At 38.3% G+C, this 13,570-nt stretch overlaps 1 protein-coding gene across 2 annotated transcripts in view; it reads left to right on the top strand.

The window, feature by feature from the left end:
• Positions 1-1,489: 1,489 nt before the first annotated feature.
• Positions 1,490-13,570, top strand: part of nmo (serine/threonine-protein kinase nemo) — a 59,469-nt gene continuing 47,388 nt past the window's right edge. For both annotated transcript variants that reach the window (XM_067269004.1, XM_067269005.1), the window contains exons 1-2: positions 1,490-1,895; positions 13,028-13,157. In XM_067269004.1, coding sequence (XP_067125105.1) covers positions 1,729-1,895; positions 13,028-13,157 — 297 coding nt within the window. In that variant the 5' untranslated portion in view covers positions 1,490-1,728. The remainder of the gene's footprint in view (positions 1,896-13,027; positions 13,158-13,570) is intronic.

Here is a 13,570-nt window from a genome sequence, read left to right on the forward strand (position 1 = left end):
TGATGACGAAAAAAGAAAATTAGGATTTGTTTCTAAAATAATGAATCACTTTTCACTTTCGTTATGAATTTTTAGCATACGGAAAATTTTACGCGCGAAAGAATTCTATACTTTATATAGAGAATTCTTATTTGGAGCAAGCACGTGGAACAGAAATATACACTTTTAAATGATTTTTGTGATAGAAATATAAGACGGACGGCTGCGAGGTAAGGTCTTCCCATTGCCTAGAGGATACAGTTTCGATTTTGATCTTCGTAGTTCCTGGCAAAATAATTCGGGTCGGGACATTACGTACGAGTCACCTGGCATTCACCCGCAACGCGCCGACACGACTTGGAGAGAGTTTCTTTCGTTTTGCCACTATGTGACGACTCGATCGGTACTTACAATTATAATTGCAATTGTTTAATTAAATTACGACGAATAAATATTTGGAGATATAATTTAATTAATTATATTAATAACTTATTTAAAACAAAGCGTAAATGTCTACACGATGAAAATACGGCTGTAGATATTTTTATAATAAATTTCACCAGAATTGGCAACGTGAATTTTATAGCGTCTGTTTCAATTTATAATTTATTTTATAACTTATTGTCTCACTTATTAAAATTATTTAAAAGTGATTTCAGAAAGCGAAGTTTGCGCAAATAAACATTTTAAAAATTTGAATTATATTAAAAATATTCAAAACTATGCAAACTATAATAAATTAATATTATTTTAATAAATAACGTTCGTTACGAACTAATACGCTAATAAAACTTCGAATGAGTTGGCATAATTATAACGGAAAATGAAATTTTAATATTTGAATAAGTAATTTATAGTTTCGACATCAGATGGCGTCATTCCCGTCGGGAAAGAAGAGGAGCTTTACGAAATATCGGGGAGATTTTAATTAGATTTTCGACATAATTACGAAAACCAGTTTATTAGCATAATGGCAGTTTAACATTTGATTAATTTTAATAATAATAATAGCAAGGATAACGAAAACTTTTAATTAAGAAATTTTTGGAAAAATATTCATGCGCCATATCATTCGTCCTTGATAATATCAGAAGAAAATTTTCATTTTGTCCTTGGTCGCAATTTATTATAATAATATTCAGCAAATATAATGAGGAGTTTCAAGGAAAAATCTGCTTTAAAGACACTTTGCAGCTGCCAGAAACCATTCCCGTTATTTTCCAAACTATAAATTTCGCCATTACGAAAATATTCCAATTTATTTACTTATTTTTAATTACGTATTCCTTATAAATAAGCCATTTAAGGCTCCGAAATTTAAAAAAAAGTTTTTCTTCACTAAAATTTGACTTTTACGTTTAAATGCCTGATCTCTATGCCGTTTGTTAATTGATAAACGAGACGGGATTCATTTTATTTTATTTTTTTGCTCGCTTGACTCGCATTCGGGCCACCAGATGGGGGTGCGCGCTACGCCAGCGTATATTACTCGCAATGTATTATGGGAAACTCATGAGTACCTTTTATTGTGTCTACGGTGTGGTATGGGGTACGGTTGGTCAGTACGGGTGTCGTGGATGTTGACGATGTTATATTTGTGATCCGTAAAGAAGCGCAAGATCGGCTGGGAAAAAGCATCATCGACATTCCTGATGTGGTGGTTTATTTCGTTTCGACGATGGGAAATAACAGGATAATGGAGCGCTCGGTGTAGTTTTCCCATCACATTTTGTCCGCATTGTCTGGGTAATGGCGATGGTAGGGGCTCGAACCAGTAGGCACATGATGGCTTTCCCGGGGATGGCCTCTGCTACATCGCAACAGGCTATCTTAGCCGCTGCCCAACCCTATTACCAATCTTCCCAAAACATCCAGCCGGACAGACCTATTGGTTACGGAGCTTTCGGAGTCGTGTGGTGAGTATACCCTTTTCTGTCAATTCTTGTGGGTGTTTTTGTCTCACTTACCCGTTCCTTCGGTTTAGCCAAAGTCAAACGTTTCCAAAAAATTGTAATCGCTAATTGATTATGCCCGCTAATCCCAATCGCCTATTCCACCCTTCTTATGCCCACCGTTTGGCATTAATGTATTTGAAATATATTATGATTGACATTACTAATTGCCCATTGACTATCGGATATTTGCGATGACAACTGATTAAAATTTGTCATCTGATTATGCTAAACAATCGAGTCGAGCATTTTAAATGATTAACACCTCGCGGTTCTGTTTATTTATTTATTTTTTTAAAAGTTAATTAATTAACAATGTTTATAGTGTTATTGCGAAGGCCTTAGTTGTGTAGTTTCGAGTTTGGTCAGGGAAAGTGCGATGTATCTTTGGCCTCATATCCGCCCTTCGTTAGTTAACTTTTAATAGAAGACAAGCAAGACCCTTTTCGATAAGACTACTCTAATTTCCCTTTAACAGAAACACTATTCTTCGTCGTTTAATATAACTAAATAAAACACGGCATTATTCACAATTGTGTATTATATACAACAATTGTTTCTTTATTATAGCTCGTTAATGTGTGTATATAATAACACTAGTTAAGTGTATGTGTGTTTTAATTGCCTGTCATATTCCTTGTGTTTTCTAGTGTAAAAATTCTTATTTTCTAAATAACTTTTTCTCAATTGTTACGGTTAACGCACAGGAATTTTTCGGTTTCCGTTTCCTTTGACGCTCGCTGCGCTTCTTAAATTCGGGAATTTCTAGTTTTTCTCAACCACCCGCAGTAACACCACTCGAAAATTCGAGGGACGGGTCATAAAAGAAGAGAGAGCATTTCCTTTCTATTTTCTATTTCGTCTGCACCCGGTCCCGGGCAGGTGTGCAGGGTGAGGTCACAGTCCTCGACTACCACCTGGTCCTACGTATTCCACGGAGGGACGGACCGGACCCTCTAATTATCCTGTACAACAGACCATACTAAAGCACGTGGTCACATTTGGTGCTTGTATTTTCTCAAGACATATTTTATCTTTATACTGTTTCGGGCGATAAGTAAACCTCCCTTATGTGTGTGTATACGTTTTTAATCCCCCCCTTCCGAACGGATTCGAAGAGAGTATGGGGAGTTTTTTCTTTTTTAACCGTTAAATTTCAGGATAATGATCTGACCCGCCGTGTTGGTGCTTTTGACCATCTATTTCTTTAACCTGGGAGTGTCTTCTTTATAAATAGTTCACGAAACAACTTACGTCGTGGTGGCCTCGGTTATTTTTAATCCGAATGTTTTCCCTTCCCATCCTACCAATGGTTTATCACCTACACTGATGGCATATTGCCCATCACCCCAGCTGATTATTGAACTCCTTCCACGAAAATCCGATAAAATGCCGCACTTTCTACTCCTAATCTGCGTGTGACGTAAGAGGTTCTGTTACTTACTCCAGGGACAGTTTTATTCCCCCCCGAAAAAGATAGCCGAACGCCGTTTCCTGTCGATTTCCTCCCCCTTTGCGTTTCCGCCTAATTCGTCATTGAAGAACACCTACGGATTCGCCTTCTCTTTGTGTTTTCTATTCGAGATTGTCAGAAATATATTCCCCTCCCCCCTTTCCAGTCGACCAGCTGTTCGCGTACAAAACCGGAAAAGGAAACGCTGTTCCGGGATCAGATGCGCGCCATCTATCGGGTTTCGAAGTTCGCCCGCGACATTGTCGCCGGCGCGGCGATCGAAGCGCGTCGCGTCGCGTCGCGTCAATAGAAAACTTACGGAAAACTTTATTATTAATTTAGCGAGGAGGGGAATTTTTCGCGTTATGGTTGTTATATTTTAAAATAAAATCCCGTATTGTATGAAAGTGAGCTGAAAAGTGACCGAGACACGCTCGCGCGATTATTTCCTTCTTCCTTCTTCTTGACACAATTGCGCATTTTTATTTTATTTATTTATTTTTTTATCTTTCTCGCTCAGTTATCGCTTGAAAAATTGATAAATACGTCGATTTAGTTTTTTAAATGTGAAAATCGCCATTTAGTTTTATTGAAATGAAGTTTTTTTTATCACGTTAATTCCTTTCATTACGTTCCGTTCGATCGCGCTGTCGCCAGTCGCGGCGATCGCATCCGCCCACCAGAAAACAAAGATGCGAGAAAGGAGTCGCGATCACGTGACCGGTCGTCGTGGCAACCGACAGAACCGACGCAATGGGACTCTTCATTTTGATTCGAATTGTCAACGCGTGGGGACGCTTTTCCTTAAAAAAATTTAAATACGGAAAGTTTGGGCTATATTTTAAATTTTTTTCCTGTTACCGTATTTAAAAATTTGCGTTCCACCGAGTTTGATATAAAAATAACTCGGTTTTAAGAGAATGATTGGTTTTTTCTTGGCGAAACGGATAAGAAATTCGTTTGGATTTCCTTTAATTGAAAATAAACTCGATTATTCCGTATTTTTGAATTGGTGCCGATCCTTTAATTTGCCGAATGGCAAAATCTTACTTATCGATCGCTCAAGGTGGTAATTTCCAAGTTATTTTTTGAAATCTTTGGCGTCTTCGTAAAACCCAAAGAACAAAGAACGACAACTTGAGGCGACTCGGTGCCAGGTGCAGTCCGAAGGAACAAAGAAGCGACAGTTTTGGCGCCAATCCGTGCAGCAGCTGGTTGTCGCATTCGCTTGTCGTTCGCTGACCGAGCTAGTGACCTTTACAACCGCGATTTTATCTCCAACCTTTTTAAAAGTCCAGCTCCATCTCTCGAACTCGGCGTTAAAATATCTAACGCCATTCTTTCACACGTGATCGCCGGTGACCTCCATCCCGAACGGCAATTGTGGTCAATTACCAAAAACAGTATCTTTTGTTTCACGTTTCGAGTCGGTCCCTTTTTTTTCCTGCGCTTGTGTTTTATCGAGACGGGAATTGTCTGTATCGTTTTATTGTTGCCGCCGGTTTATTTCGCGGCATTTACTCTGCAGAAAAATGGTTTCGGGACGTACCACTCCCACGTTTCTCGTCTTATGGACCCAAACTGTCAACAACCCAATGGGCACCACCTATCATATACCGCAGACGTAAAGAGGACTGTAGCGGGGTTTCTGGGCGCGACGTGGTGAGATGAAACGAGGAAATGGCGCCGAATCTCCACGTCCTTTGCTCCGACTGCTTCGACTCAATCATCTCTTTCAGCCATTTTGAAAGCTCTTTTTTTTTCTTCTTCTTCTTCGTCTTCTTTTTGAAAATCCTCTTTTATTTAATGGTCGTAAGGCATCCCCCTGCAGAATATAAGAGCTCGGCCGTATTATTTATTTGGCATTTCGGTTTTAGTTTTTGTTGCAATCTCAACCAGACGTCTAGACACCTCGCCGTAGTTTCTGCCGGTAAACATCGTTCGCGTTTATAATTTCGCGTGACTATTATAAAAGTTGTATTTCAACCGTTCCTAAAAATGTCAAAAGCAAGGTTAGAACGTGTAAAAATTGCATATTTTCCTTCCCCCTCCCGCTCTCGCCGGGTGACAAAACTAGTACAGTTTATTGCAAAGTTTATTGATTCGCCCATTGCATTATGCTATTAGAAGAAAAATTAATTATGTCGTAATGGAGGGGGCTCTTTTTTCTTTCTCGCCCCCGAATAACGAGTCGGGGTGATGATCTTACCATTATGTCATTCTGTGAAAACGAGACGTCGTGGCTCTTACCGAGAAACAATTTGAAGGTCAACGAAACAAGAGTGAAGTAACTCGAACGGTTGATACTCGGTTCGGTTATAATAAAACGAGAAAAATATGATAATGCCCCCTTCCTTACAATAACAATAATTGCTCTTGTGCATGCGTGTTTGTATACAGATATATTCGCGTTATGAATTGTTTTAAACGATAATCTATACCGAATACCCTTACGAAAGGATAATTCAATTCAGACAATAACCTTCCTTTGATTTATTTTACGAACATTGACAATAACAATGATTGGCACGGTAATGGAACGTTTACATCGTATATAGTTTTCGATCACGTGATACGGCCAAATAGTTCTTTAAATTACGTTCAACGTGCTCTCCCCCTTCGAATATTGCTTTCTGTGGTGGAGGGACAGAAGCTCGTTCTGGACGTTCTGGCTTAACAATTGTGACTTTGTTTTTTTTTTTAAATTCATCTTTGTAAAGTTGACCATACTCCTTGTGGACGACTGGTCGTCTCCGTTCCGACCTCTTCCTTGAGAACAAACAAGCTCGACCTCACCTTATCTGATTGTCGAGGAACGGCCGAGTCCATCAATGAATACCAGTCCACACCCCCTTTTGGTTATAAAAGGAATCAAATTATATAAAAGGCGACAGTTTAGAGCCTCGTACAAGCATTTATATAGGTTGTATAATTAAGAGAGGAACGTGGTGTATATAATATCCGGATTGCTCACGTGATACATCTAAAATTGGTTTATAAACATGTTCAGGATTCTTTCCTCTTGACTCATATATTTGAAACTATACTAAACGGCCGAATTGTATAATTTTTAAAACTATTTAATTATATATTTTTTTTATTTTTATTAATGTTTAGCATCGCGTATCGTCCCGTATCCCGTTCAATTTGTGGAAAAATGCAAATAAATTCGGTGTAATATTTCCCAATGTGTTTACTTCCGATTCAACAAACAAATTTTCTAACACGAAACAACAATCGAATATTATTAAAAATAATCTCACCCCCATTCGATTATGGGTTTCTGGTTCATTGCCGAATCACTGTGACTTTATATATATATATATATATATAATGTGTCCTTTTATATAAAAGTGTGTCAGCGAGACTAAGCGAATTAAGAAGCTGTATTGGATATACGAAATGCAATACTTGCCCCCACTTAGCATTGATTTTTATTTTATAAACTACGGTTACAAGGCTTCCCGAATTGCATTCAAAGTCAGGGTGCGGTGTTATCCTTGTTTCAAGGTTTTAGAACGAAGAGGGGATCTGACTCAGCTCTGGATGTAGGCCAATATAAGGGAGATATGTCACTCTTCCCTCTTTGGTGACTGATGAAGTTTTATTAAGTTGTTCGCATCCCAAACGCGCCCCCTTTTATGTATATCGACGATTAACTATGCTGATATTGATCGATCGGGTACGTAACAGGTATCGCTCGTTAAATATCCCTAATTATCATAACTTTGCGAGAGGAAACTGTTCTTCTGTTGTTGTTGGTTTTAATAAATAATTAAAGGGTTTAGAAAGTCGAAAGAAAGAAGCTTTACATACGAAAATAATCAGCAAACGATTTATGGCTTCCTGTTCTCTGTAAAGGAACCGGCCATTTTCTTGAAGCTTTAAACTTTTTTCCACGTCCATTAAACATACTTTAATGCCACGTACACTTATATATAAAATACACTGCGTTAAAACTAGACTCTACAAGGTTTAATTGTTAATTTTATCTATCCGGCTATCGATTCTAACGTTGGTTTAAGTATTCTCTTTTGAATATATCCGATGTCGTCAAGGGTATCTCCATCCCGAACCGGTGGATCACGTCGCGTATAACTGCAATAACCTCTTAAAAAATATAATTAAAATATATTCTAACCTCTTAAGATATATTTATAGATCATTATCCGTTTATATTTATGATTCTGTATTCGTATAAATGTTTACAGTTTGTCAAATGACCTCATACAAAGTAATTTAAGACGTCGGCGCCTTACACTATAGGAACTTTATATGTTTTCTCGAATTGATCCGAAAGAAATAACGCACCCTGCGCAAATTAAACGCGTGTCTAATTAATTGTTTAAACGGCAACATTGCATATTACGATACACAGAAGAGAATTGTTACGCACCGAGCTACACTACAATGTATTGTCGAACATACTAGATACTAATTAAACATAACAGACGTGGCATTAAATGCAGCGGGGAGAACATAATCTACTCTAGACAAACGCTCCGGGCGATTGTATGAACTTAAAATACACGGAACGGGCCAGAATTACGTCGAAAATGGGATACTGTTAGAGTACATAAACGTAATCAAATCGAAAGATGCGATTGATATTCGTATTCGTCGATGCTTAAATGCCAGGTGATTGGACGAAAATTATCAACCGAAATCAATTTTTACGATCATCTCAAAGTGCACTAAACGATATTTAGAATTGATAGTGTACGCGTCAATCTTTTCGTTACTGCGAGGTTATTGACACGCGATTTGATTAACAAAGAAAACTACACCAAAATGGCGTTTCGCTTTAACGACAATGGGAATATCGTGGCATCATCGAGCAAGTAACCCAATCAAATATTTAATTAACGAAATTCGTTATTGGTTAATGAATTTAAAAAGACGCGATCGACGTTTGCATCCAAACGCATTAAACAAGAAAGGAATCGATCCATTTTTTAAAAATGGGGTAGCGCTTTTGGATCCTCGAAATAGACTTTTATACAACGAAGCAGAGAAAACGAGTTTAAAAAATTTCTGGTGTCCAATCGCGTCCGTCGTCATAAAAATCAGTTATTCAGGTTAAGCTATACGTCGAGCGTCGAGAATAATTCGATTCTAACTAGTTTCTATTTACCAGGTAATTTCGTAAGTGGGGCAAACAGATGGATAAGGATCACATGTGTGCCTCTTTAAAAAGCGAGCGAGTGGTAGGACCCGTTAGCGGCTGGTATGGCGACAGAGAGACACGTTTCCAACCGACTATAAACTGTAAATAAAAACACCCGCACCATCACTTAACTCGTGTGCTCTTAATAACTTACACGCGCGTGAACCCCTTTATATATATCCTCTATATTTCACACATGTACTGTACGTGGTATCCCACTAGTGGCTATAGAAACCGCTAACAGATGCAACATTATATTACAACACAGAACCATTGTAAAATTGGCGAGATTACACGAGGGATGCAACACTACGGTGCCTCGACAGACAATACACGGACTTATTAGACACTAAGCAAACATTATGCAAATAAGTCACACCGAGGATGTAGCGCAGACACTCCAAGTACAGTACTTCCACGTGTTGTGTTTGTGTTTGCTAATATCCTTCATTGCAGTGTATTGTTATCTACGTGCGTAATGTTTGCGGAGTGTGTAACGCGTCCTCGTATTGTTTGAGGATGTGTAATATTTTACAATGGTTTTGCATTGCAGTGCGTTGCTTAGGCCTATTGTTTTTTTTAACTTCTGTATATAATATTTACTTAATCGTGTGTTTTTGTATTGTAGCGTGTAGCGTTCTCTCCGTTTACGTCATATTCCGAAATTCAGTTACGCAGTATTATTTTATTCAAAAGATGTAGGAAGGAGCACGCTTTCTGTGTTCGAACACATTATCTCGGGGGGAAGAATTTACGGTCCTAACGTCATTCTGTCTTATCGCATCTACTGGAAACGATCGAAATGTGTGCCGAAAGGAAAAGTAATTGGGGAATAAAAATGGGACGCACCGCAACTTCCCGTTCTCTTTAAGAAATTAGGTCAAACCGAGACCAGTTTGTGTGACGTCAAAGCGGGATCTCCCCGGTATAGCGGCGGCCACCGACGACCACAACCGAAAGCATGGTGTTTTATGCGCGTGCCCTCCTTTTTTTCGCTTGGGAAAAAAAAAGAAACGTCAATCGAGCCGCGTAAAGCTCCTTGTGACAAATTAGTGGCGCCATCCGCCGTCAGATGGAGTCACCGGTCGAATCAATTTCCATTGTTAAACGGGGTGCCGGCGATTTTCGAGAATATTTTGGTGCCGCGTAGGTTTATATTACGAAGAAAAGTTTAAGCTCAGGGGCTGATGAACCGCCAGGCGGTGCGTGGTGTTGTTTGGCAGCCTCGGACGGTGCGATGACACAGCTGTCGAGATGCGCGAGAGTTCAAGGTTGTTGGTACGACGCGGTGTCGAAGACCCGACAATCAATGCGGTGCAACGTCCTGCTTCTCAGAAGTCGACCGAAATGTTTCTTAATCCGAACGAATAATTGGCATATCTAGAATATTCCAATATTCCTCGTTGAGACCTGTGTTTTTTTGCCATTCTTTTTAAGTTTTCTGCGCTGACAAAATACACCCCTCGAGGTCGGTCGTCTTGCCGTTTGACCTTGAATAACCCCAGCGGCTATTGGCGCTAAGAATGCTGGGAATCGTCGTGCGTTGCCGAGTCAGGTGAAGCGGGATGCGAGAACGGGTTATTCGCCAACGCTGAGCGAACTCTAAAAAAAACTCTCTCTCTCTCACTTCGTTGTTTAATTTTTTTCTTTATTTATCTTTCTTCCTTTCTTAACGACCGTAGGAGCTATTAATAAAATTTTAAAAATGGCCACCGTACAGGAAGCACGTCGGGTTCCTATTTCTGCGTTTGAATGCGATCGATTAATATGACGCAAGCGTCGCCGCCAATTACGTGCCCTTTCTTCGATTACGTATTACGACGCGCGTGTGACGTCGTTGCGTGCGCTAATGACGGTATCAACGACCTAACGCGGTGACGTTGGCCGATAGTTTCTTTTTTAAAAAACTTGTACGGATTTAACGAAAATTTCTGTTATAAATTATCAAAAATGAAAAAAATGTGTTTATATATTCATTAATTTCATTTCGATGCAGACGAATATTTTAAAAAATTGAGGCAGACGACGAAACGAAAGTCGACGATTGGTCAAAATTTTTAAAAAATTTTCCTTAATTAAAAAAAAATCTTATTGGTGGAAATGATTCTTGTATATTTTAAATATCTATCGAGGACAATGTCCTGAAAAAATGCGTTTAAGATAATAGACTTTTGCCTACTGCCCTATTTTCTCCTATCATTACATCTGCAACTGTTTTAGAAAGTATTCGGTCAAACTTAATAAATCAGATGCGATTCGTGTGACGTCACGAAAGGGCACTTCGTCATCAGAGCGCGTGTCGCTTTACGTCAACATCGCGAATGACCTCGTGACAAATATCGCGATCGCCTAAATCCCCGACGAGAGAGAAAAATAAAGGAAAAATCGAGCGATTACACGAGAAAAAATGAGAACACTTTCGAATCCTAAAATCGAAAGGAAGTAGGTAAACATTCCTTCAAATCGCATCGATAGACTTAGCGATAGCGATCGATACGTACTGTACGTGGTTAATTAATGAATGGGAATTTTAAAAATCTGGTCACGTGGCTCACGCGTGACACGCTTTAGGAGCCTTCACGCATCGTACTTTTGTACGTTATTTGAAATTTGATGTACGAATCGATTTGAAAATACTGCAATACGACAATTGGCGAAACGAATTTCTAAAATGAGCTTAACGAACATCGTCGACGTTTCAGTTTCGTATTTACTTTTTAAAATAATTAAATTTAAATAATTCGAATGCGGGATTCGTATTATCTGCCGTCACGTGATCGTCCCGATGCGCAATTTGTGACGTAGCGAGCCGCTTCGGTGATTAAAAATGGCGGCCAAAAAGCAGAAACGGCGTCGTATTTTACAAGTTTTTTTGCGGTGTTTGTGCTACAAACCAATTAAAGCACATATATGACTACGCTTATTTGCGCTTGAAAATTCAGGATTTGCGCTTGGAGGGACCTAAAAAATAGAGAATATTGGTGTTTTGAAAAATTAATAACTTCCTAAAGTATCCTATTGTAAAATTTGAAAAGTTGGCGCAAAACTATTCGATTAAATTCTCCAATATTTATCCGTAGAAAAAATATATATATATATGTAATCGTATAATCTGTTCGATTGATTAGAATAGTGCACATACTTACGTCAATTTGACGTCATTACTTCAGTTTTGCAATGTAAAATTCGAAAAAATGACGTCAAATTTACGTAAAAATGCTCACCATCCTAACCAATCGAACGGACCTGTAGTTTCTCGATGAAATTCTTTACAACGAAATTAAGATTTTTGTTTTGAAGGTGAACAATCATTACAGCTTATTTAAAAAAAATAATTAAATTTTGTAATTTGACTATTAAAGAAAGTGCACGGAGCATTCGTAATCACAATTATGAGCGGTCCGTGCAATCGTTATTAAAACTTATATTCAATCATCATCATTAGGATTGAATAGTTTTATTAATGATGACGACTTGGATATAAATTTTGATGGTGAATTTTTGAAAATTTATGTATCGAGTTCGTGTTTTAACCACTGTACACTGGAATCTCGATATAGTGTATGCAGTGCAATTATATCGAAAGTAACGCAATGAAGAGAAGCAAGGGTCAACAAAATCGTTGATCCTTGTTACGTTTTATAAACGTAGCGAGTGATTTAACTTAGTCCTTTGAGATTTCGCTATATCGAGCAATCACCCTTGTACTCACCACCCGATATAGCGAACAATGTTGGTACTTACTGTTCTGTTGAACCCTCGATTTAGTGTACTGTACATTTGCTGTAATATCAAGTACCACAAGAGATGTTCACTATATCGGATAGTCGCCCTATTAAGAACCCACCTTGTAATTTTAATTTAGATTTTCTTAAATTGAAGATAAGAAAACTAAATAAAAAGTAGTTAACAACCCAAAATACCGAAGAAAGTATGTAAATAGCCACTTTAAAATTTATTTTTCTCTCTTTTGGTGTGTGTTTGTGCGTGTTTGTGCATGTGTATGGCTAAAACAACAACATACACATACATATGTGTGGTTGTATTAGTCAATGCCAGTTTAAATTCATCGAAGGCCATCGTAGAGATTGTCTTCGATCCGTAACGCGATAGGTATACAGTCGAAAAATAAAATAAAATATTATTTATCTCGAACTACGTTATCGCCCATTTTATCTGGCATTTTGGATATCGTCGTCTCTTATTACGCTCCAACAACGTAAATCCATCTATTTGTTGATTTTGTGCATCACCTGCGACCTTGCTTGACACAACTCCACCTACGAGCAACTAACTAACCTGAATAGATTTCGTATATATACATACAGTGTTTTTTAACCTTGACCTCTTTTAGCCGTGTTCATCTTTTAACCAAAAAATAAAATTAAACACTTAAATTTATTGGGATTTAATCTATTTAAGAATATCACGTGTAACTGATAAGCTTCTATTTTTTTTTCTTTTTGTGTATTGCAGGTCCGTTACAGATCCAAGAGATGGAAAAAGAGTAGCTTTGAAGAAAATGCCAAATGTCTTCCAGAATCTTGTCTCTAGTAAACGTGTTTATAGGGAGATCAAAATGCTCTGCTATTTTAAACACGAAAACGTAAGTATTTTTTTTATTTTTTTCGTGTTTTCTCCACGCCGTGTTTACAAATTAACAATGGTACCCGGATAATTGTTTATTTGACGCTTTTATTCTGTAATAAACACGAGTAAGTGAGAGAAAAAGCAAGCGTGTCTAAGTATCGGTTTCGAAGGTTCGAGGTGGACTCGCCATCGGTTTTCTTTATCGCTCGGAATTGGGGCTCTGACCTGACGCCCCAGAGACATGAGGCCCCTTTATGGGGATCGCCGTGTGGCCAAGCAGAAACATCCGGTGGTACAAAATGTCCCTTTTCCAACCTCCGAAGACGGGCATATTAAAAAAGTAGCCATCGTGCAAGCGACGAGTTTAGAACGGGGGTGTCCCACATTGTTTACTCAATTGTTTTCGTTGTTTTTTAAGTAAAATATTAC

Source organism: Centruroides vittatus, unplaced genomic scaffold (genome assembly GCF_030686945.1).
Source record: "Centruroides vittatus isolate TY-2023 unplaced genomic scaffold, ASM3068694v2 contig_345, whole genome shotgun sequence".
Lineage (NCBI taxonomy): Eukaryota > Metazoa > Arthropoda > Arachnida > Scorpiones > Buthidae > Centruroides > Centruroides vittatus.